At 42.6% G+C, this 23,628-nt stretch overlaps 1 protein-coding gene across 5 annotated transcripts in view; it reads right to left on the minus strand.

Annotated features, from left to right (window-relative positions):
• Positions 1-20,549: 20,549 nt before the first annotated feature.
• The window catches only part of LOC135510157 (butyrophilin subfamily 3 member A1-like), a 69,366-nt gene continuing 66,287 nt past the window's right edge, over positions 20,550-23,628 (minus strand). For all 5 annotated transcript variants that reach the window (XM_064930939.1, XM_064930938.1, XM_064930942.1 and 2 more), the window contains one exon: positions 20,550-21,931. In XM_064930939.1, the coding sequence (XP_064787011.1) occupies positions 21,774-21,931 (158 nt within the window). In that variant the 3' untranslated portion in view covers positions 20,550-21,773. The remainder of the gene's footprint in view (positions 21,932-23,628) is intronic.

The raw sequence follows: 23,628 nt of genomic DNA on the forward strand, positions 1-23,628 counted from the left end.
CTCAGTGGTCTAAGATACTGCATCTCAGTGGTCTAAGATACTGCATCTCAGTGCAAGAGGTGTCACTGCAGTATTTGGTTCAAATAGAATAAAATCATTACACAGGTGCACCTTGTGCCTGAGGGTGGTGCTGTTACTAATGACTACCTGGAGGGCCTGAGGGTGGTGCTGTTACTAATGACTACCTGGAGGGCCTGAGGGTGGTGCTGTTACTAATGACTACCTGGAGGGCCTGAGGGTGGTGCTGTTACTAATGACTACCGGGAGGGCCTGAGGGTGGTGCTGTTACTAATGACTACCGGGAGGGCCTGAGGGTGGTGCTGTTACTAATGACTACCTGGAGGGCCTGAGGGTGGTGCTGTTACTAATGACTACCTGGAGGGCCTGAGGGTGGTGCTGTTACTAATGACTACCGGGAGGGCCTGAGGGTGGTGCTGTTACTAATGACTACCTGGAGGGCCTGAGGGTGGTGCTGTTACTAATGACTACCTGGAGGGCCTGAGGGTGGTGCTGTTACTAATGACTACCTGGAGGGCCTGAGGGTGGTGCTGTTACTAATGACTACCGGGAGGGCCTGAGGGTGGTGCTGTTAGTAATGACTACCTGGAGGGCCTGAGGGTGGTGCTGTTACTAATGACTACATGTATTTACCTGGAGGGCCTGAGGGTGGTGCTGTTACTAATGACTACCTGGAGGGCCTGAGGGTGGTGCTGTTACTAATGACTACCGGGAGGGCCTGAGGGCGGTGCTGTTACTAATGACTACCTGGAGGGCCTGAGGGTGGTGCTGTTACTAATGACTACATGTATTTACCTCGAGGGCCTGAGGGTGGTGCTGTTACTAATGACTACCTGGAGGGCCTGAGGGTGGTGCTGTTACTAATGACTACATGTATTTACCTGGAGGGCCTGAGGGTGGTGCTGTTACTAATGACTACCTGGAGGGCCTGAGGGTGGTGCTGTTACTAATGACTACCGGGAGGGCCTGAGGGTGGTGCTGTTACTAATGACTACCTGGAGGGCACTGCTCTCTCAGCTTGGCTGTTTCTCAACAAGTTCTTCACAGTCTGAACTGCTCTCTCATCTGGGCCGGAAAGCTCCACCTGACAGGTGTGAACTCCTAGCTGGTAGGGGACTCTAACATTCACCAGCTGTCTTCCATTGTCGGATCACCAAACGTTGGTGCTGAGATCGTCTGGAGTGCTGTAATAATGTGTTTGCTTGTTGTTCCACTGAGTTTGGAGGTTTCTGGGTATTTTGAGTGGTAATCCACACATCGTCGGTATTCTGTGTCGTTGTAATGGCGGAGGTCCAAGCTCCTCTCTGATTGGATTAGAGACGAGGGTCTCTCTTTGGTTGTTGTTGTGTGTGTTGCAGACTGCACATTTTGCTACAACATCTTCTATCTTTTTAGCCATGCCTGGACTGAACAGAACAACCCTGGCTCATTCCTTACATTTTACCAGTCCCATGTGTGCTTCATGTATTGTTTCCATAATGTCTTCTCGCATTTTCTGAGGAACGACAAGTTCTGACGCTTTGAATGGCAGGTCCAGTAGTGCCGTAGTGTCTCTTACTTCCCCTCTCGTGTCTGGCCATCCTTTTGAACTGTCTCTGTGACTTCCCCTCTCGTGTCTGGCCATCCTGTTGAACTGTCTCTGTGACTTCCCCTCCCCCTGGCCATCCTGTTGAACTGTCTCTGTGACTTCCCCTCTCGTGTCTGGCCATCCTGTTGAACTGTCTCTGTGACTTCCCCTCCCCCTGGCCATCCTGTTGAACTGTCTCTGTGACTTCCCCCTCGTGTCTGGCCATCCTGTTGAACTGTCTCTGTGACTTCCCCTCTCGTGTCTGGCCATCCTGTTGAACTGTCTCTGTGACTTCCCCTCTCGTGTCTGGCCATCCTATTAAACTGTCTCTGTGACTTCCCCTCCCCCTGGCCATCCTGTTGAACTGTCTCTGTGACTTCCCCTCTCGTGTCTGGCCATCCTGTTGAACTGTCTCTGTGACTTCCCCTCTCGTGTCTGGTCATCCCGTTGAACTGTCTCTGTGACTTCCCCTCTCGTGTCTGGCCATCATGTTGAACTGTCTCTGTGACTTCCCCTCTCGTGTCTGGCCATCTCATTGAACTGTCTCTGTGACTTCCCCTCTCGTGTCTGGCCATCTCATTGAACTGTCTCTGTGACTTCCCCTCTCGTGTCTGGTCATCCCGTTGAACTGTCTCTGTGACTTCCCCTCTCGTGTCTGACCATCCCGTTGAACTGTCTCTGTGACTTCCCCTCTCATGTCTGGTCATCCTGTTGAACTGTCTCTGTGACTTCCCCTCTCGTGTCTGGCCATCCTGTTGAACTGTCTCTGTGACTTCCCCTCTCGTGTCTGGCCATCCTATTGAACTGTCTCTGTGACTTCCCCTCCCCCTGGCCATCCTGTTGAACTGTCTCTCTGACTTCCCCTCTCGTGTTTGGTCATCCTGTTGAACTACTCTGTGACTTCCCCTCTCGTGTCTGGCCATCCTGTTGAACTGTCTCTGTGACTTCCCCTCTCGTGTCTGGCCATCCTGTTGAACTGTCTCTGTGACTTCCCCTCTCGTGTCTGGTCATCCCGTTGAACTGTCTCTGTGACTTCCCCTCTCATGTCTGGTCATCCTGTTGAACTGTCTCAACTCTTAATCTTCTTCTGTTGCTGCAGTTTCTCTTCTGAAACAGGAAGTTGATTAGCGATAAAGTTTAAATCCAGCTCACCATCCAGCAATTTCTCTGTCTGTTCCTTCAGGTATGGTTCTCTGTCTGTTCCTTCAGGTATGGTTCTCTGTCTTTTCCATCAGGTATGGTTCTCTGTCTTTTCCATCAGGTATGGTTCTCTGTCTGTTCCTTCAGGCATGGTTCTCTGTCTGTTCCTTCAGGTATGGTTCTCTGTCTGTTCCTTCAGGTATGGTTCTCTGTCTGTTCCTTCAGGTATGGTTCTCTGTCTGTTCATTCATGTTTGGTTCTCTGTCTGTTCCTTCAGGTATGGTTCTCTGTTTGTTCCTTCAGCTATGGTTCTCTGTCTGTTTCTTCAGATACGGTTCTCTGTCTGTTCCTTCGGGTATGGTTCTCTGTCTCTTCCTTCCGGGTACAGTTCTCTGTCTGTTCCTTCGGGTATGGTTCTCTCTCCATTCCTTCAGGTACGGTTCTCTCTCTGTTCCTTCAGGTACGGTTCTCTGTCTGTTCTTTCAGGTACAATTCTCTCTGTTCCTTCGGGTACGGTTCTCTGTTTGTTCCTTCGGGTACGGTTCTCTGTCTGTTCCTTCGGGTATTGTTCTCTGTCTGTTCCTTCGGGTACGGTTCTCTGTCTGTTCCTTCAGGTACGGTTCTCTGTCTGTTCCTTCAGGTATGGTTCTCTGTCTGTTCCTTCAGGTACGGTTCTCTCTCTGTTCCTTCAGGTACGCTTCTCTGTCTGTTCTTCAGGTATTGTTCTCTGTCTGTTCCTTCAGGTATGGTTCTCTGTCTGTTCCTTCAGGTATGGTTCTCTCTTCATTCCTTCGGGTATGTTTCTCTGACTGTAGTCACCTGTAGACTGTATCCCTGTAGTCACCTGTAGACTGTATCCCTGTAGTCACCTGTAGACTGTATCCCTGTAGTCACCTGTAGACTGTATCCCTGTAGTTACCTGTAGACTGTAGTCACCTGTAGACTGTATCCCTGTAGTCACCTGTAGACTGTATCCCTGTAGTTACCTGTAGACTGTATCCCTGTAGTCACCTGTAGACTGTATCCCTGTAGTTACCTGTAGACTGTATCCCTGTAGTTACCTGTAGACTGTATCCCTGTAGTCACCTGTAGACTGTATCCCTGTAGTTACCTGTAGACTGTATCCCTGTAGTTACCTGTAGACTGTATCCCTGTTGTCACCTGTAGTCACCTGTAGACTGTATCCCTGTAGTCACCTGTAGACTGTATCCTTGTAGTCACCTGTAGACTGTATGCCTGTAGTCACCTGTAGACTGTATCCCTGTAGTCACCTGTAGACTGTATCCCTGTTGTCACCTGTAAACTGCATCCCTGTAGTTACCTGTAGAATGTAGTCACCTGTAGACTGTATCCCTGTTGTCACCTGTAGACTGTAGTCACCTGTAGACTGTATCCCTGTAGTCACCTGTAGACTGTAGTCACCTGTAGACTGTAGTCACCTGTAGACTGTATCCCTGTAGTCACCTGTAGACTGTAGTCACCTGTAGACTGTATCCCTGTAGTCACCTGTAGACTGTATCCCTGTAGTCACTTGTAGACTGTAGTCACCTGTAGACTGTATCCCTGTAGTCACCTGTAGACTCAGGGTTCACAAGGTGTTTGAGCTGCTTAAAGTACTTGAATTTGGCACTCAGAAATTCAACTCCTGGAATACCTTGAAAATCAGACATTTCCTCAAGTTGGTACATGAAAGGTACTTCAATTAAAATGGGACTACAACAGAAAAATATGAAATATACTGATGACCTGTCTCCATAGCTCTATATAACAGACTGATGACCTGTCTCCATAGCTCTATATAATAGACTGATGACCTGTCTCCTGATGACCTGTCTCCATAGCTCTATATAACAGACTGATGACCTGTCTCCATAGCTCTATATAACAGACTGATGACCTGTCTCCATAGCTCTATATAACAGACTGATGACCTGTCTCCATAGCTCTATATAACAGACTGATAACCTGTCTCCATAGCTCTATATAACAGACTGATGACCTGTCTCCATAGCTCTATATAACAGACTGATGACCTGTCTCCATAGCTCTATATAACAGACTGATGATGACCTGTCTCCATAGCTCTATATAACAGACTGATGACCTGTCTCCATAGCTCTATATAACAGACTGATGACCTGTCTCCATAGCTCTATATAACAGACTGATGACCTGTCTCCATAGCTCTATATAACAGACTGATGACCTGTCTCCATAGCTCTATATAACAGACTGATGACCTGATGACCTGTCTCCATAGCTCTATATAACAGACTGATGACCTGTCTCCATAGCTCTATATAACAGACTGATGACCTGTCTCCATAGCTCTATATAACAGACTGATGACCTGTCTCCATAGCTCTATATAACAGACTGATGACCTGTCTCCATAACAGCTCTCCATATATAACAGACTGATGACCTGTCTCCATAGCTCTATATAACAGACTGATGATGACCTGTCTCCATAGCTCTATATAGACTGATGACTGATGACCTGATGTCTCCATAGCTCTATATAACAGACTGATGACCTGTCTCCATAGCTCTATATAACAGACTGATGACCTGTCTCCTAACAGACTGATGACCTGTCTCCATAGCTCTATATAACAGACTGATGACCTGTCTCCATAGCTCTATATAACAGACTGATGACCTGTCTCCATAGCTCTATATAACAGACTGATGACCTGTCTCCATAGCTCTATATAACAGACTGATGACCTGTCTCCATAGCTCTATATAACAGACTGATGACCTGTCTCCATAGCTCTATATAACAGACTGACCTGACCTAGTCTAACAGACTGATGACCTGTCTCCATAGCTCTATATAACAGACTGATGACCTGTCTCCATAGCTCTATATAACAGACTGATGACCTGTCTCCATAGCTCTATATAACAGACTGATGACCTGTCCTAGCTCTATATAACAGACTGATGACCTGTCTCCATAGCTCTATATAACAGACTGATGACCTGTCTAACAGACTGATGACCTGTCTCCATAGCTCTATATAACAGACTGATGACCTGTCTCCATAGCTCTATATAACAGACTGATGACCTGTATCAGACTGATGACCTGTCTATATAACAGACTGATGAGCTCATAGCTCTATATAACAGACTGATGACCTGTTTCCTGGTGACCTGTCTACATAGCTCTATATAACAGACTGATGACCTGTCTCCACAGCTCTATATAACAGACTGATAACCTGTCTCCATAGCTCTATATAACAGACTGATGACCTGTCTCCATAGCTCTATATAACAGACTGATGACCTGTCTCCATAGCTCTATATAACAGACTGATGACCTGTCTCCATAGCTCTATATAACAGACTGATGACCTGTCTCCATAGCTCTATATAACAGACTGATGACCTGTCTCCATAGCTCTATATAACAGACTGATGACCTGTCTCCATAGCTCTATATAACAGACTGATGACCTGTCTCCATAGCTCTATATAACAGACTGATGACCTGTCTCCATAGCTCTATATAACAGACTGATGACCTGTCTCCATAGCTCTATATAACAGACTGATGACCTGTCTCCATAGCTCTATATAACAGACTGATGACCTGTCTCCATAGCTCTATATAACAGACTGATGACCTGTCTCCATAGCTCTATATAACAGACTGATAACCTGTCTCCATAGCTCTATATAACAGACTGATGACCTGTCTCCATAGCTCTATATAACAGACTGATGACCTGTCTCCATAGCTCTATATAACAGACTGATGACCTGTCTCCATAGCTCTATATAACAGACTGATGACCTGTCTCCATAGCTCTATATAACAGACTGATGACCTGTCTCCATAGCTCTATATAACAGACTGATGACCTGTCTCCATAGCTCTATATAACAGACTGATAACCTGTCTCCATAGCTCTATATAACAGACTGATGACCTGTCTCCATAGCTGTCTCCATAGCTCTATATCAACAGACTGATGATGACTGATGACCTGTCTCCATAGCTCTATATAACAGACTGATGACCTGTCTCCATAGCTCTATATAACAGACTGATGACCTGTCTCCATAGCTCTATATAACAGACTGATGACCTGTCTCCAGGTCTCATAGCTATATAACAGACTGATGACCTGTCTCCATAGCTCTATAACAGATGATGACCTGTCTCCTGATGACCTGTCTCCATAGCTCTATATAACAGACTGATGACTGATGACCTGTCTCCATGCTCTATATAACAGACTGATGACCTGTCTCCATAGCTCTATATAACAGACTGATGATGACCTGTCTCCATAGCTCTATATAACAGACTGATGACCTGTCTCTATATAACAGACTGATGACCTGTCTCCATAGCTCTATATAACAGACTGATGACCTGTCTCCATAGCTCTATATAACAGACTGATGACCTGTCTCCATAGCTCTATATAACAGACTGATGACCTGTCTCCATAGCTCTATATAACAGACTGATGACCTCCCGTCTCATAGCTCTATATAACAGACTGATGACCTGTCTCTATATAACAGACTGATGACCTGTCTCCATAGCTCTAACAGACTGATGACCTGTCTCCATGGCCTATATAACAGACTGATGACCTGACCTCTCCATAGCTCTATATAACAGACTGATGACCTGTGTTCATAGCTCTATATCCCAGTTCTCTCCATAACAGACTGATGACCTGTCTCCATAGCTCTATATAACAGACTGATGACCTGTCTAGCTCTATATAACAGACTGACCTGTCTCCATAGCTCTATATAACAGACTGATGACCTGTCTCCATAGCCCTATATAACAGACTGATGACCTCCTGCCTAACAGACTGATGACCTGCTCCTAGCCATTAACAGACTGCTCCAGCCCAGTCAAAACTGTCTCCAATGATGGAACAAACTCTATATAACAGACTGATGTCAATCACCACCTTAACCTGATGACCTGTCTCCACAGCTCTATATAACAGACTGATGACCTGTCTCCATAGCTCTATATAACAGACTGAGGATAGGATAACAGACTGATCCTTCTCTGATGACCTGTCTCCATAGCTCTATAATGATTGATGATGTCTCCATAGCTCTATATAACAGACTGATGACCTGTCTCCACTGGATGTAACAGACTGATGACCTTCATAGCTCTATACAGACTGATGACCTGTCTCCATAGCTCTGGATAACAGACTGATGACCTGTCTCCATAGCTCTATATAGACTGAGATGTCTGATATAACAGACTGATGACCTGTCTCCATAGCTCTATATAACAGACTGATGACCTGTCTCCTGATGACCTGTCTCCATAGCTCTATATAACAGACTGATGACCTGTCTCCATAGCTCTATATAACAGACTGATGACCTGTCTCCATAGCTCTATATAACAGACTGATGACCTGTCTCCATAGCTCTATATAACAGACTGATGACCTGTCTCCTGATGACCTGTCTCCATAGCTCTATATAACAGACTGATGACCTGTCTCCATAGCTCTATATAACAGACTGATGACCTGTCTCCTGATGACCTGTCTCCATAGCTCTATATAACAGACTGATGACCTGTCTCCATAGCTCTATATAACAGACTGATGACCTGTCTCCATAGCTCTATATAACAGACTGATGACCTGTCTCCATAGCTCTATATAACAGACTGATAACCTGTCTCCATAGCTCTATATAACAGACTGATGACCTGTCTCCATAGCTCTATATAACAGACTGATGACCTGTCTCCATAGCTCTATATAACAGACTGATGACCTGTCTCCATAGCTCTATATAACAGACTGATGACCTGTCTCCATAGCTCTATATAACAGACAGACTGACTGATGACCTGTCTCCATAGCTCTATATAACAGACTGATGACCTGCTCTATATCCTGATGACCTGTCTCCATAGCTCTATATAACAGACTGATGACCTGTCTCCATAGCTCTATATAACAGACTGATGACCTGTCTCCATAGCTCTATATAACAGACTGATGACCTGTCTCCATAGCTCTATATAACAGACTGATGACCTGTTCCATCCTATATGACTGATGACCTGTCTCCATAGCTCTATATAACAGACTGATGACCTGTCTCCATAGCTCTATATAACAGACTGATGACCTGTCTCCATAGCTCTATATAACAGACTGATGACCTGTCTCCATAGCTCTATATAACAGACTGATGACCTGTCTCCATAGCTCTATATAACAGACTGATGACCTGTCTCCATAGCTCTATATAACAGACTGATGACCTGTCTCCATAGCTCTATATAACAGACTGATGACCTGTCTCCATAGCTCTATATAACAGACTGATGACAGACTGATGACCTGTCTCCATAGCTCTATATAACAGACTGATGACCTGTCTCCATAGCTCTATATAACAGACTGATGACCTGTCTCCATAGCTCTATATAACAGACTGATGACCTGTCTCCTGGTGACCTGTCTCCATAGCTCTATATAACAGACTGATGACCTGTCTCCATAGCTCTATATAACAGACTGATGACCTGTCTCCTGATGACCTGTCTCCATAGCTCTATATAACAGACTGATGACCTGTCTCCATAGCTCTATATAACAGACTGATGACCTGTCTCCATAGCTCTATATAACAGACTGATGACCACCTGTCTCCATAGCTCTATATAACAGACTGATGACCTGTGACCTGTCCATAGCTCTATATAACAGACTGATGACCTGTCTCCATAGCTCTATATAACAGACTGATGACCTGTCTCCATAGCTCTATATAACAGACTGATGACCTGTCTCCATAGCTCTATATAACAGACTGATGACCTGTCTCCATAGCTCTATATAACAGACTGATGACTGATGTCTCCATAGCTCTATATAACAGACTGATGACCTGTCTCCATAGCTCTATATAACAGACTGATGACCTGTCTCCATAGCTCTATATAACAGACTGATGACCTGTCTCCATAGCTCTATATAACAGACTGATGACCTGTCTCCTAGCTCTATATAACAGACTGATGACCTGTCTCCTGATGATCCATAGCTCTATATAACAGACTGATGACCTGTCTCCATAGCTCTATATAACAGACTGATGACCTGTCTCCATAGCTCTATATAACAGACTGATGACCTGTCTCCATAGCTCTATATAACAGACTGATGACCTGTCTATGTCTGTTAACAGACTGATGACCTGTCTCCATCTCTTCACTCTGTCTCTCTCTGCTGGTCTTATTAGGTTACCTGATGACCTGTCTCCAGCTGTTCTCATCTAACCTGATAACTAGCTCATTCACAGCTTTCCCCACCTGTTCCCTATTTTTTCCCTCTGATTAGGTCTCTATTAACAGACTCTCTCTGTTCCATAGCTTCGGTGTCAGACTGATGACCGTTTGTGTTTCTCCATAGCTCTATATAAACTGATGACCGTCTCGTTTGACCTTCTTCCTAGCTCTATCCTGTCGGATGACCTGTCTCCGGCCTGGCAGACTGTGCATCCTGCTCTACTAACAGACTGATAACTATCTTTTGTTTGCTATATAACAGACTGTCCAGTTCATCTATATAACAGACTGATGACCTGATCAGCTAACAGACTGATGACCTGTCTCCATGCTCTATATAACAGACTGATGACCTGTCTCCATAGCTCTATATAACAGACTGATGACCTGCAGCCTAACAGACTGATGACCTGTCTCCATTCTATATAACAGACTGATGACCTGTTATGTTTTCATTTGTCACCCTCTCTGCGGGTATTCTAGCTTATATAACATTGATGAACGTCGGAAGAGGATCTATGCCATGTCTCCATAGTTTTTCATAACAGACTGATGACCTGTTTCTACCTGTCTCCATAGTTATATAACAGACCGCTTCTCCATAGCTCTATATAACAGACTGATGACCATAGTCTATATCCTGATGACCTGTCTCCATAGCTCTATATAACAGACTGATGACCTGTCTCCATAGCTCTATATAACAGACTGATGACCTGATGACCTGTCTCCATAGCTCTATATAACAGACTGATGACCTGTCTCCATAGCTCTATATAACAGACTGATGACCTGTCTCCATAGCTCTATATAACAGACTGATGACCTGTCTCCTGATGACCTGTCTCCATAGCTCTATATAACAGACTGATGACCTGTCTCCATAGCTCTATATAACAGACGCTCTATATAACAGACTGATGACCTGTCTCCATAGCTCTATATAACAGACTGATGACCTGTCTCCATAGCTCTATATAACAGACTGATGACCTGTCTCCATAGCTCTATATAACAGACTGATGACCTGTCTCCATAGCTCTATATAACAGACTGATGACCTGTCTCCATAGCTCTATATAACAGACTGATGACCTGTCTCCATAGCTCTATATAACAGACTGACTGATGACCTGACCTGTCTCCATAGCTCTATATAACAGACTGATGACCTGTCTCCTGATGACCTGTCTCCATAGCTCTATATAACAGACTGATGACCTGTCTCCATAGCTCTATATAACAGACTGATGACCTGTCTCCATAGCTCTATATAACAGACTGATGACCTGTCTCCATAGCTCTATATAACAGACTGATGACCTGTCTCCATAGCTCTATATAACAGACTGATGACCTGTCTCCATAGCTCTATATAACAGACTGATGACCTGTCTCCATAGCTCTATATAACAGACTGATGACCTGTCTCCATAGCTCTATATAACAGACTGATGACCTGTCTCCATAGCTCTATATAACAGACTGATGACCTGTCTCCTGATGATAGCTCTATATAACAGACTGATGACCTGTCTCCATAGCTCTATATAACAGACTGATGACCTGTCTCTCCTATATAACAGACTGACCTGTCTCCATAGCTCTATATAACAGACTGATGACCTGTCTCCATAGCTCTATATAACAGACTGATGACCTGTCTCCATAGCTCTATATAACAGACTGATGACCTGTCTCCATAGCTCTATATAACAGACTGATGACCTGTCTCCATAGCTCTATATAACAGACTGATGACCTGTCTCCATAGCTCTATATAACAGACTGATGACCTGTCTGACCTGTCTCCATAGCTCTATATAACAGACTGATGACCTGTCTCCATAGCTCTATATAACAGACTGATGACCTGTCTCCATAGCTCTATATAACAGACTGATGACCTGTCTCCATAGCTCTAACAGATGACCTGTCTCCATAGCTCTATATAACAGACTGATGACCTGTCTCCATAGCTCTATATAACAGACTGATGACCTGTCTCCATAGCTCTATATAACAGACTGATGACCTGTCTCCATCCATAGCTCTATATAACAGACTGATGACCTGTCTCCATAGCTCTATATAACAGACTGATGACCTGTCTCCTGATGACCTGTCTCCATAGCTCTATATAACAGACTGATGACCTGTCTCCATAGCTCTATATAACAGACTGATGACCTGTCTCCATAGCTCTATATAACAGACTGATGACCTGTCTCCATAGCTCTATATAACAGACTGATGACCTGTCTCCATAGCTCTATATAACAGACTGATGACCTGTCTCCATAGCTCTATATAACAGACTGATGACCTGTCTATATCAGACTGATGACCTGTCTCCATAGCTCTATATAACAGACTGATGACCTGTCTCCATAGCTCTATATAACAGACTGATGACCTGTCTCCATAGCTCTATATAACAGACTGATGACCTGTCTCCATAGCTCTATATAACAGACTGATGACCTGTCTCCATAGCTCTATATAACAGACTGATGACCTGTCTCCATAGCTCTATATAACAGACTGATGACCTGTCTCCTAGCTCATATATAACAGACTGATGACCTGTCTCCATAGCTCTATATAACAGACTGATGACCTGTCTCCATAGCTCTATATAACAGACTGATGACCTGTCTCCATAGCTCTATATAACAGACTGATGACCTGTCTCCATAGCTCTATATAACAGACTGATGACCTGTCTCCATAGCTCTATATAACAGACTGATGACATAGCTCTAACAGACTGATGACCTGTCTCCATAGCTCTATATAACAGACTGATGACCTGTCTCCATAGCTCTATATAACAGACTGATGACCTGTCTCCATAGCTCTATATAACAGACTGATGACCTGTCTCCATAGCTCTATATAACAGACTGATGACCTGTCTCCATAGCTCTATATAACAGACTGATGACCTGTCTATATAACAGACTGACCTGTCTCCATAGCTCTATATAACAGACTGATGACCTGTCTCCATAGCTCTATATAACAACTGATGACCTGATCCTGATGACCTGTCTCCATAGCTCTATATAACAGACTGATGACCTGTCTCCATAGCTCTATATAACAGACTGATGACCTGTCTCCATAGCTCTATATAACAGACTGATGACCTGTCTCCATAGCTCTATATAACAGACTGATGACCTGTCTCCATAGCTCTATATAACAGACTGATGACCTGTCTCCATAGCTCTATATAACAGACTGATGACCTGTCTCCATAGCTCTATATAATGACCTGTCTCCATAGCTCTATATAACAGACTGATGACCTGTCTCCATAGCTCTATATAACAGACTGATGACCTGTCTCCATAGCTCTATATAACAGACTGATGACCTGTCTCCATAGCTCTATATAACAGACTGATGACCTGTCTCCATAGCTCTATATAACAGACTGATGATGACCTGTCTCCATAGCTCTATATAACAGACTGATGACCTGTCTCCATAGCTCTATATAACAGACTGATGACCTGTCTCCATAGCTCTATATAACAGACTGATGACCTGTGACCTGTCTCCACTGATGACCTGTCTCCATAGCTCTATATAACAGACTGATGACCTGTCTCCATAGCTCTATATAACAGACTGATGACCTGTCTCCATAGCTCTATATAACAGACTGATGACCTGTCTCCATAGCTCTATATAACAGACTGATGACCTGTCTCCATAGCTCTATATAACAGACTGATGACCTGTCTCCATAGCTCTATATAACAGACTGATGACCTGTCTCCATAGCTCTATATAACAGACTGATGACCTGTCTCCATAGCTCTATATAACAGACTGATGACCTGTCTCCATAGCTCTATATAACAGACTGATGACCTGTCTCCATAGCTCTATATAACAGACTGATGACCTGTCTCCATAGCTCTATATAACAGACTGATGACCTGTCTCCATAGCTCTATATAACAGACTGATGACCTGTCTCCATAGCTCTATATAACAGACTGATGACCTGTCTCCATAGCTCTATATAACAGACTGATGACCTGTCTCCATAGTCTATATCTATATAACAGACTGATGACCTGTCTCCATAGCTCTATATAACAGACTGATGACCTGTCTCCATAGCTCTATATAACAGACTGATGACCTGTCTCCTGATGACCTGTCTCCATAGCTCTATATAACAGACTGATGACCTGTCTCCATAGCTCTATATAACAGACTGATGACCTGTCTCCATAGCTCTATATAACAGACTGATGACCTGTCTCCATAGCTCTATATAACAGACCTATGACCTGTCTCCATAGCTCTATATAACAGACTGATGACCTGTCTCCATAGCTCTATATAACAGACGCTCTATATAACAGACTGATGACCTGTCTCCATAGCTCTATATAACAGACTGATGACCTGTCTCCATAGCTCTATATAACAGACTGATGACCTGTCTCCATAGCTCTATATAACAGACTGATGACCTGTCTCCATAGCTCTATATAACAGACTGATGACCTGTCTCCATAGACCTCTCCATATAACAGACTGATGACCTGTCTCCATAGCTCTATATAACAGACTGATGACCTGTCTCCATAGCTCTATATAACAGACTGATGACCTGTCTCCATAGCTCTATATAACAGACTGATGACCTGTCTCCATAGCTCTATATAACAGACTGATGACCTGTCTCCATAGCTCTATATAACAGACTGATGACCTGTCTCCATAGCTCTATATAACAGACTGATGACCTGTCTCCATAGCTCTGATGACCTGTCTCCATAGCTCTATATAACAGACTGATGACCTGTCTCCATAGCTCTATATAACAGACTGATGACCTGTCTCCATAGCTCTATATAACAGACTGATGACCTGTCTCCATAGCTCTATATAACAGACTGATGACCTGTCTCCATAGCTCTGATGACCTGTCTCCATAGCTCTATATAACAGACTGATGACCTGTCTCCATAGCTCTATATAACAGACTGATGACCTGTCTCCATGAGCTCTATATAACAGACTGATGACCTGTCTCCATAGCTCTATATAACAGACTGATGACCTGTCTCCATAGCTCTATATAACAGACTGATGACCTGTCTCCATAGCTCTATATAACAGACTGATGACCTGTCTCCATAGCTCTATATAACAGACTGATGACCTGTCTCCATAGCTCTATATAACAGACTGATGACCTGTCTCCTGCTCTATATAACAGACTGATGACCTGTCTCCATAGCTCTATATAACAGACTGATGACCTGTCTCCATAGCTCTATATAACAGACTGATGACCTGTCTCCATAGCTCTATATAACAGACTGATGACTGTCTCCATGTCTATATAACAGACTGATGACCTGTCTCCATAGCTCTATATAACAGACTGATGACCTGTCTCCATAGCTCTATATAACAGACTGATGACCTGTCTCCATAGCTCTATATAACAGACTGATGACCTGTCTCCATAGCTCTATATAACAGACTGATGACCTGTCTCCATAGCTCTATATAACAGACTGACCTGTCTCCATAGCTCTATATAACAGACTGATGACCTGTCTCCATAGCTCTATATAACAGACTGATGACCTGTCTCCATAGCTCTATATAACAGACTGATGACCTGTCTCCATAGCTCTATATAACAGACTGATGACCTGTATCCTGATGACCTGTCTCCATAGCTCTATATAACAGACTGATGACCTGTCTCCATAGCTCTATATAACAGACTGATGACCTGTCTCCATAGCTCTATATAACAGACTGATGACCTGTCTCCATAGCTCTATATAACAGACTGATGACCTGTCTCCTGATGAGTCTCCATAGCTCTATATAACAGACTGATGACCTGTCTCCATAGCTCTATATAACAGACTGATGACCTGTCTCCATAGCTCTATATAACAGACTGATGACCTGTCTCCATAGCTCTATATAACAGACTGATGACCTGTCTCCATAGCTCTATATAACAGACTGATGACCTGTCTCCTGATGACCTGTCTCCATAGCTCTATATAACAGACTGATGACCTGTCTCCATAGCTCTATATAACAGACTGATGATGTCTCCAGACTGATGACCTGTCTCCATAGCTCTATATAACAGACTGATGACCTGTCTCCATAGCTCTATATAACAGACTGATGACCTGTCTCCAACCTGTCTCCATAGCTGATATATAACAGACTGATGACCTGTCTCCATAGCTCTATATAACAGACTGATGACCTGTCTCCATAGCTCTATATAACAGACTGATGACCTGTCTCCATAGCTCTATATAACAGACTGATGACCTGTCTCCATGCTCTATATAACAGACTGATGACCTGTCTCCATAGCTCTATATAACAGACTGATGACCTGTCTCCATAGCTCTATATAACAGACTGATGACCTGTCCTGTATCAGACTGATGACCTGTCTCCATAGCTCTATATAACAGACTGATGACCTGTCTCCATAGCTCTATATAACAGACTGATGACCTGTCTCCATAGCTCTATATAACAGACTGATGACCTGTCTCCATAGCTCTATATAACAGACTGATGACCTGTCTCCATAGCTCTATATAACAGACTGATGACCTGTCTCCATAGCTCTATATAACAGACTGATGACCTGTCTCCATAGCTCTATATAACAGACTGATGACCTGTCTCCATAGCTCTATATAACAGACTGATGACCTGTCTCCATAGCTCTATATAACAGACTGATGACCTGTCTCCATAACAGAGACCTGTCTCCTCTATATAACAGACTGATGACCTGTCTCCATAGCTCTATATAACAGACTGATGACCTGTCTCCATGACCTGTCTCCATAGCTCTATATAACAGACTGATGACCTGTCTCCATAGCTCTATATAACAGACTGATGACCTGTCTCCATAGCTCCTATATAACAGACTGATGACCTGTCTCCATAGCTCTATATAACAGACTGATGACCTGTCTCCATAGCTCTATATAACAGACTGATGACCTGTCTCCATAGCTCTATATAACAGACTGATGACCTGTCTCCTGGTGACCTGTCTCCATAGCTCTATATAACAGACTGATGACCTGTCTCCACAGCTCTATATAACAGACTGATGACCTGTCTCTCCATAACAGACTGATGACCTAGCTCTATATAACAGACTGATGACCTGTCTCCATAGCTCTATATAACAGACTGATGACCTGTCTCCATAGCTCTATATAACAGACTGATGACCTGTCTCCATAGCTCTATATAACAGACTGATGACCTGTCTCCTGATGACCTGTCTCCATAGCTCTATATAACAGACTGATGACCTGTCTCCATAGCTCTATATAACAGACTGATGACCTGTCTCCATAGCTCTATATAACAGACTGATGACCTGTCTCCATAGCTCTATATAACAGACTGATGACCTGTCTCCATAGCTCTATATAACAGACTGATGACCTGTCTCCATAGCTCTATATAACAGACTGATGACCTGTCTCCATAGCTCTATATAACAGACTGATGACCTGTCTCCATAGCTCTATATAACAGACTGATGACCTGTCTCCTGATGACCTGTCTCCATAGCTCTATATAACAGACTGATGACCTGTCTCCATAGCTCTATATAACAGACTGATGACCTGTCTCCATAGCTCTATATAACAGACCTGTCTCCTGATGACCTATATCTGATGACCTGTCTCCATAGCTCTATATAACAGACTGATGACCTGTCTCCATAGCTCTATATAACAGACTGATGACCTGTCTCCATAGCTCTATATATATAACAGACTGATGACCTGTCTCCATAGCTCTATATAACAGACTGATGACCTGTCTCCATAGCTCTATATAACAGACTGATGACCTGTCTCCATAGCTCTATATAACAGACTGATGACCTGTCTCCATAGCTCTATATAACAGACTGATGACCTGTCTCCATAGCTCTATATAACAGACTGATGACCTGTCTCCATAGCTCTATATAACAGACTGATGACCTGTCTCCATAGCTCTATATAACAGACTGATGACCTGTCTCCTGATGACAGACTGATCTCCATAGCTCCATAGCTCTATATAACAGACTGATGACCTGTCCATCCTATATAACAGACTGATGACCTGTCTCCATAGCTCTATATAACAGACTGATGACCTGTCTCCATAGCTCTATATAACAGACTGATGACCTGTCTCCATAGCTCTATATAACAGACTGATGACCTGTCTCCATAGCTCTATATAACAGACTGATGACCTGTCTCCACAGCTCTATATAACAGACTGATGACCTGTCTCCATAGCTCTATATAACAGACTGATGACCTGTCTCAGACTGATGACCTGTCTCCATAGCTCTATATAACAGACTGATGACCTGTCTCCATAGCTCTATATAACAGACTGATGACCTGTCTCCATGCTCTATATAACAGACTGATGACCTGTCTCCTGATGACCTGTCTCCATAGCTCTATATAACAGACTGATGACCTGTCTCCATAGCTCTATATAACAGACGCTCTATATAACAGACTGATGACCTGTCTCCATAGCTCTATATAACAGACTGATGACCTGTCTCCATAGCTCTATATAACAGACTGATAACCTGTCTCCATAGCTCTATATAACAGACTGATGACCTGTCTCCATAGCTCTATATAACAGACTGATGACCTGTCTCCATAGCTCTATATAACAGACTGATGACCTGTCTCCATAGCTCTATATAACAGACTGATGACCTGTCTCCTGATGACCTGTCTCCATAGCTCTATATAACAGACTGATGACCTGTCTCCATAGCTCTCTATAACAGACTGATGACCTGTCTCCATAGCTCTATATAGCAGACTGATGATTGTTCCATAGCTGATAGAAACAGAAGGAATATCCTCCCCAAAGTCACTACTAATAACTGTCCTGATGAGGAAGAGACGTCTCCATTGTCCCTGAACAGCTTGAAGTGTACAGTCAGAATGACAGAGCCACTTGTTCCCACTAGTCACATGTTCAATAATGATGACATCATAACAATACCTGTTACCCTGAGGACAATGTCTCTACCACAGGTTACCAAGGAAACAGTAACACTACCTATAATGTCTCTACCACAGGTTACCAAGGAAACAGTGACACTACCTAGGAACATTCAATAATGTTAAATACTACACTGGAGTCACGTTGACACAATGATGTCATAGTTTATTAAAACAAGAAATCATCAATACATTGAACTGTATATACACGATCAATATATAATACAGTGGGTCTGGAATTATAGACACCCTTGATAAAGATAATAATGACTGTATAAAATACATCAATATATAATATACAGTGGGTCTGGAATTATAGACACCCTTGATAAAGATAATAATGACTGTATAAAATACATCAATATATAATATACAGTGGGTCTGGAATTATAGACACCCTTGATAAAGATAATGACTGTATAAATAAATAATCCAAATACTGAGCTATATCACCTGCTCAACAACATGTAAATTATATTATTTTATACTAATACGATTGATCTGATTAAAATATTTAGTATTTAATTTCTAAATGATTGACCCCCCCCTAAAGATTCTAATAATTCAAGTAGTCAGAAGGTCAGGTATGTATCTGTATTTGGTTCTATATTATTATTAATGACATCAAACAAAAATACATTACAAAAAAATATCTGAGCAATTGTATTAGTTTAAAATATTATAATTTACAATTTATTAATTTAATATAGCCATTATTGCTAATCTTCAGCAAGGATGTCAATAACGTCTGACGCCTCTGTATATAATCAAGGTGAAAACTAAACAAGTAGAGCAAAATAAACACTTCACAAAGTCAAGTAAAAAACTGGCACATTGACATGAAGCTACGATAGAAGCAGGTTGACAGGTTGAAGCTACAATAGAAGCTGACAGGTTGAAGCTACAATAGAAGCAGGTTGACAGGTTGAAGCCGACAGGTTGAATCTACAATAGAAGCTGACAGGTTGAATCTACAATAGAAGCTGACAGGTTGAAGCTGACAGGTTGAAGCTACAATAGAAATATAAACATTTCAACAAATTCTACCAGGAGACATTAGTCCTGTGGTCTGGTTGATGTACCTGATGATCAGGTACTGGACATAAGAGAGTCTGTAACAGGAGACATTAGTCCTGTGGTCTGGTTGATATACCTGATGATCAGGTACTGGACATAAGAGAGTCTGTACCAGGAGACATTAGTCTGGTTGATATACCTGATGATCAGGTACTGGACATAAGAGAGTCTGTAACAGGAGACATTAGTCTGGTTGATGTACCTGATGATCAGGTACTGGACATAAGAGAGTCTGTACCAGGAGACATTAGTCCTGTGGTCTGGTTGATATACCTGATGATCAGGTACTGGACATAAGAGAGTCTGTAACAGGAGACATTAACAAACTGATGAGTCCTGTGGTCTGGTTGATATACCTGATGATCAGGTACTGGACATAAGAGAGTCTGTAACAGGAGACATTAGTCCTGTGGTCTGGTTGATATACCTGATGATCAGGTACTGGACATAAGAGAGTCTGTACCAGGAGACATTAGTCCCGTGGTCTGGTTGATATACCTGATGATCAGGTACTGGACATAAGAGAGTCTGTACCAGGAGACATTAGTCCTGTGGTCTGGTTGATGTACCTGATGATCAGGTACTGGACATAAGAGAGTCTGTAACAGGAGACATTAGTCCTGTGGTCTGGTTGATATACCTGATGATCAGGTACTGGACATAAGAGAGTCTGTACCAGGAGACATTAGTCCTGTGGTCTGATTGATATACCTGATGATCAGGTACTGGACATAAGAGAGTCTGTACCAGGAGACATTAGTCTGGTTGATATACCTGATGATCAGGTACTGGACATAAGAGAGTCTGTAACAGCAGACATTAGTCCTGTGGTCTGGTTGATGTACCTGATGATCAGGTACTGGACATAAGAGAGTCTGTACCAGGAGACATTAGTCCTGTGGTCTGGTTGATATACCTGATGATCAGGTACTGGACATAAGAGAGTCTGTAACAGATCCTACCAGGAGACATTAGTCCATCATTCCATTCAATTCAACTCTATCAGTTCCTGAGGGGGATGAGAAAGACATTGTTTATGGGGAAAACATATATAGAATAACCAGGAAATGGATATAAACCCATAACAGACATGGGAGGTGAAACTTCAAAAAGTAAAGAACTACTGAAAGTGGATTATAGAGAACTGACTGACACGTTTATCAGATGACTTTGTCTTACCAAGATTCATATCACTCAGTTATATACTCAGAAACTCAGCTTTGTTAGACAGGTCTCTATAGAAAGTTATAGTCTCTCTATAGTAACCCTATAGCATAGAGTTATAGTCTCTCTATAGTAACTCAGCTCTATAGTTATAGTCCCTCTATAGTAACCCTAGAGCATATTGTTATAGTCTCTCTATAGTAACCCTATAGCATATAGTTATAGTCTCTCTATAGTAACTCAGCTCTATAGTTATAGTCTCTCTATAGTAACTCAGCTCTATAGTTATAGTCTCTCTATAGTAACTCAGCTCTATAGTTATAGTCTCTCTATAGTAACCCAGCTTTGTTAGGTGGGACAGGTCTCTATAGAGAGTTATAGTCTCTCTATAGTAACCCTATAGCATAGAGTTATTGTCTATAGTAACTCTTCCTCCCCTCTCCATCTCATCCAGATCATCATTCTGTGGTCCAGGACCCAGTAAAGGCCTCTTCTCAGGTAAAGACCCTGAACCAGGTAAAGACTTCATCTCCATCCCTTCAATCCTCTCAGACTCTATTAAAGATAGAAAGGAACAACATCAGAATAACCTGACCAGACAGACAGAGATAATAAACTGACCAGACAGAGAGAGAGAGAGAGAGAGAGAGATAATAAACTGACCAGACAGAGAGAGAGAGAGAGAGAGAGAGATAATAAACTGACCAGACAGACAGAGATAATAAACTGACCAGACAGAGAGAGAGAGAGAGAGATAATAAACTGACCAGACAGAGAGATATAATAAACTGACCAGACAGAGAGAGAGAGAGAGATAATAAACTGACCAGACAGAGAGAGAGGATATAATAAACTGACCAGACAGAGAGAGAGAGAGAGAGATAATAAACTGACCAGAGAGAGAGAGATAATAAACTGACCAGAGAGAGAGAGAGATATAATAACCTGACCAGACAGAGATATAATAACCTGACCAGACAGAGAGAGAGAGAGAGAGAGAGAGAGATAATAAACTGACCAGAGAGAGAGAGAGATAATAAACTGACCAGACAGAGAGAGAGAGAGAGAGAGAGAGAGAGAGAGAGAGAGATAATAAACTGACCAGAGAGAGAGAGAGAGATAATAAACTGACCAGAGAGAGAGAGATATAATAAACTGACCAGACAGAGAGAGATATAATAAACTGACCAGACAGAGAGAGATAATAAACTGACCAGACAGAGAGAGAGAGATATAATAAACTGACCAGACAGAGAGAGATATAATAACCTGACCAGACAGAGATATAATAAACTGACCAGACAGACAGAGAGAGAGATATAATAAACTGACCAGACAGAGAGATATAATAAACTGACCAGACAGAGAGAGAGAGAGAGAGAGAGAGATAATAAACTGACCAGCAGAGAGAGAGAGAGAGAGAGAGAGATAATAAACTGACCAGAGAGAGAGAGAGAGATAATAAACTGACCAGACAGAGAGAGATATAATAAACTGACCAGACAGAGAGAGAGAGATATAATAAACTGACCAGACAGAGAAAGAGATATAATAAACTGACCAGACAGAGAGAGACAGAGATATAATAAACTGACCAGACAGAGAGAGAGAGATATAATAACCTGACCAGACAGAGATATAATAACCTGACCAGACAGATATAATAAACTGACCAGAGAGAGACAGAGAGATATAATAAACAGACCAGACAGAGCGAGAGATAATAACCTGACCAGACAGAGAGATATAATAAACTGACCAGACAGAGAGAGAGAGAGAGATAATAACCTGACCAGACAGAGAGAGAGAGAGATATAATAAACTGACCAGACAGAGAGAGAGAGAGATAATAACCTGACCAGACAGAGATATAATAAACTGACCAGACAGAGATATAATAAACTGACCAGACAGAGAGAGAGAGATATAATAACCTGACCAGACAGAGAGAGAGCTATAATAAACTGACCAGACAGAGAGAGAGAGAGATATAATAAACTGACCAGACAGAGAGAGAGCTATAATAAACTGACCAGACAGAGCGAGAGCTATAATAACCTGACCAGACAGAGAGAGAGAGATATAATAAACTGACCAGACAGAGAGATATAATAAACTGACCAGACAGAGAGATATAATAACCTGACCAGACAGAGAGAGAGAGATATAATAAACTGACCAGACAGAGATATATAATAACCTGACCAGACAGAGAGAGACAGAGATATAATAAACTGACCAGACAGAGATAT

This window comes from Oncorhynchus masou, chromosome 23 (genome assembly GCF_036934945.1).
Source record: "Oncorhynchus masou masou isolate Uvic2021 chromosome 23, UVic_Omas_1.1, whole genome shotgun sequence".
NCBI classification, from domain to species: Eukaryota; Metazoa; Chordata; class Actinopteri; order Salmoniformes; family Salmonidae; genus Oncorhynchus; species Oncorhynchus masou.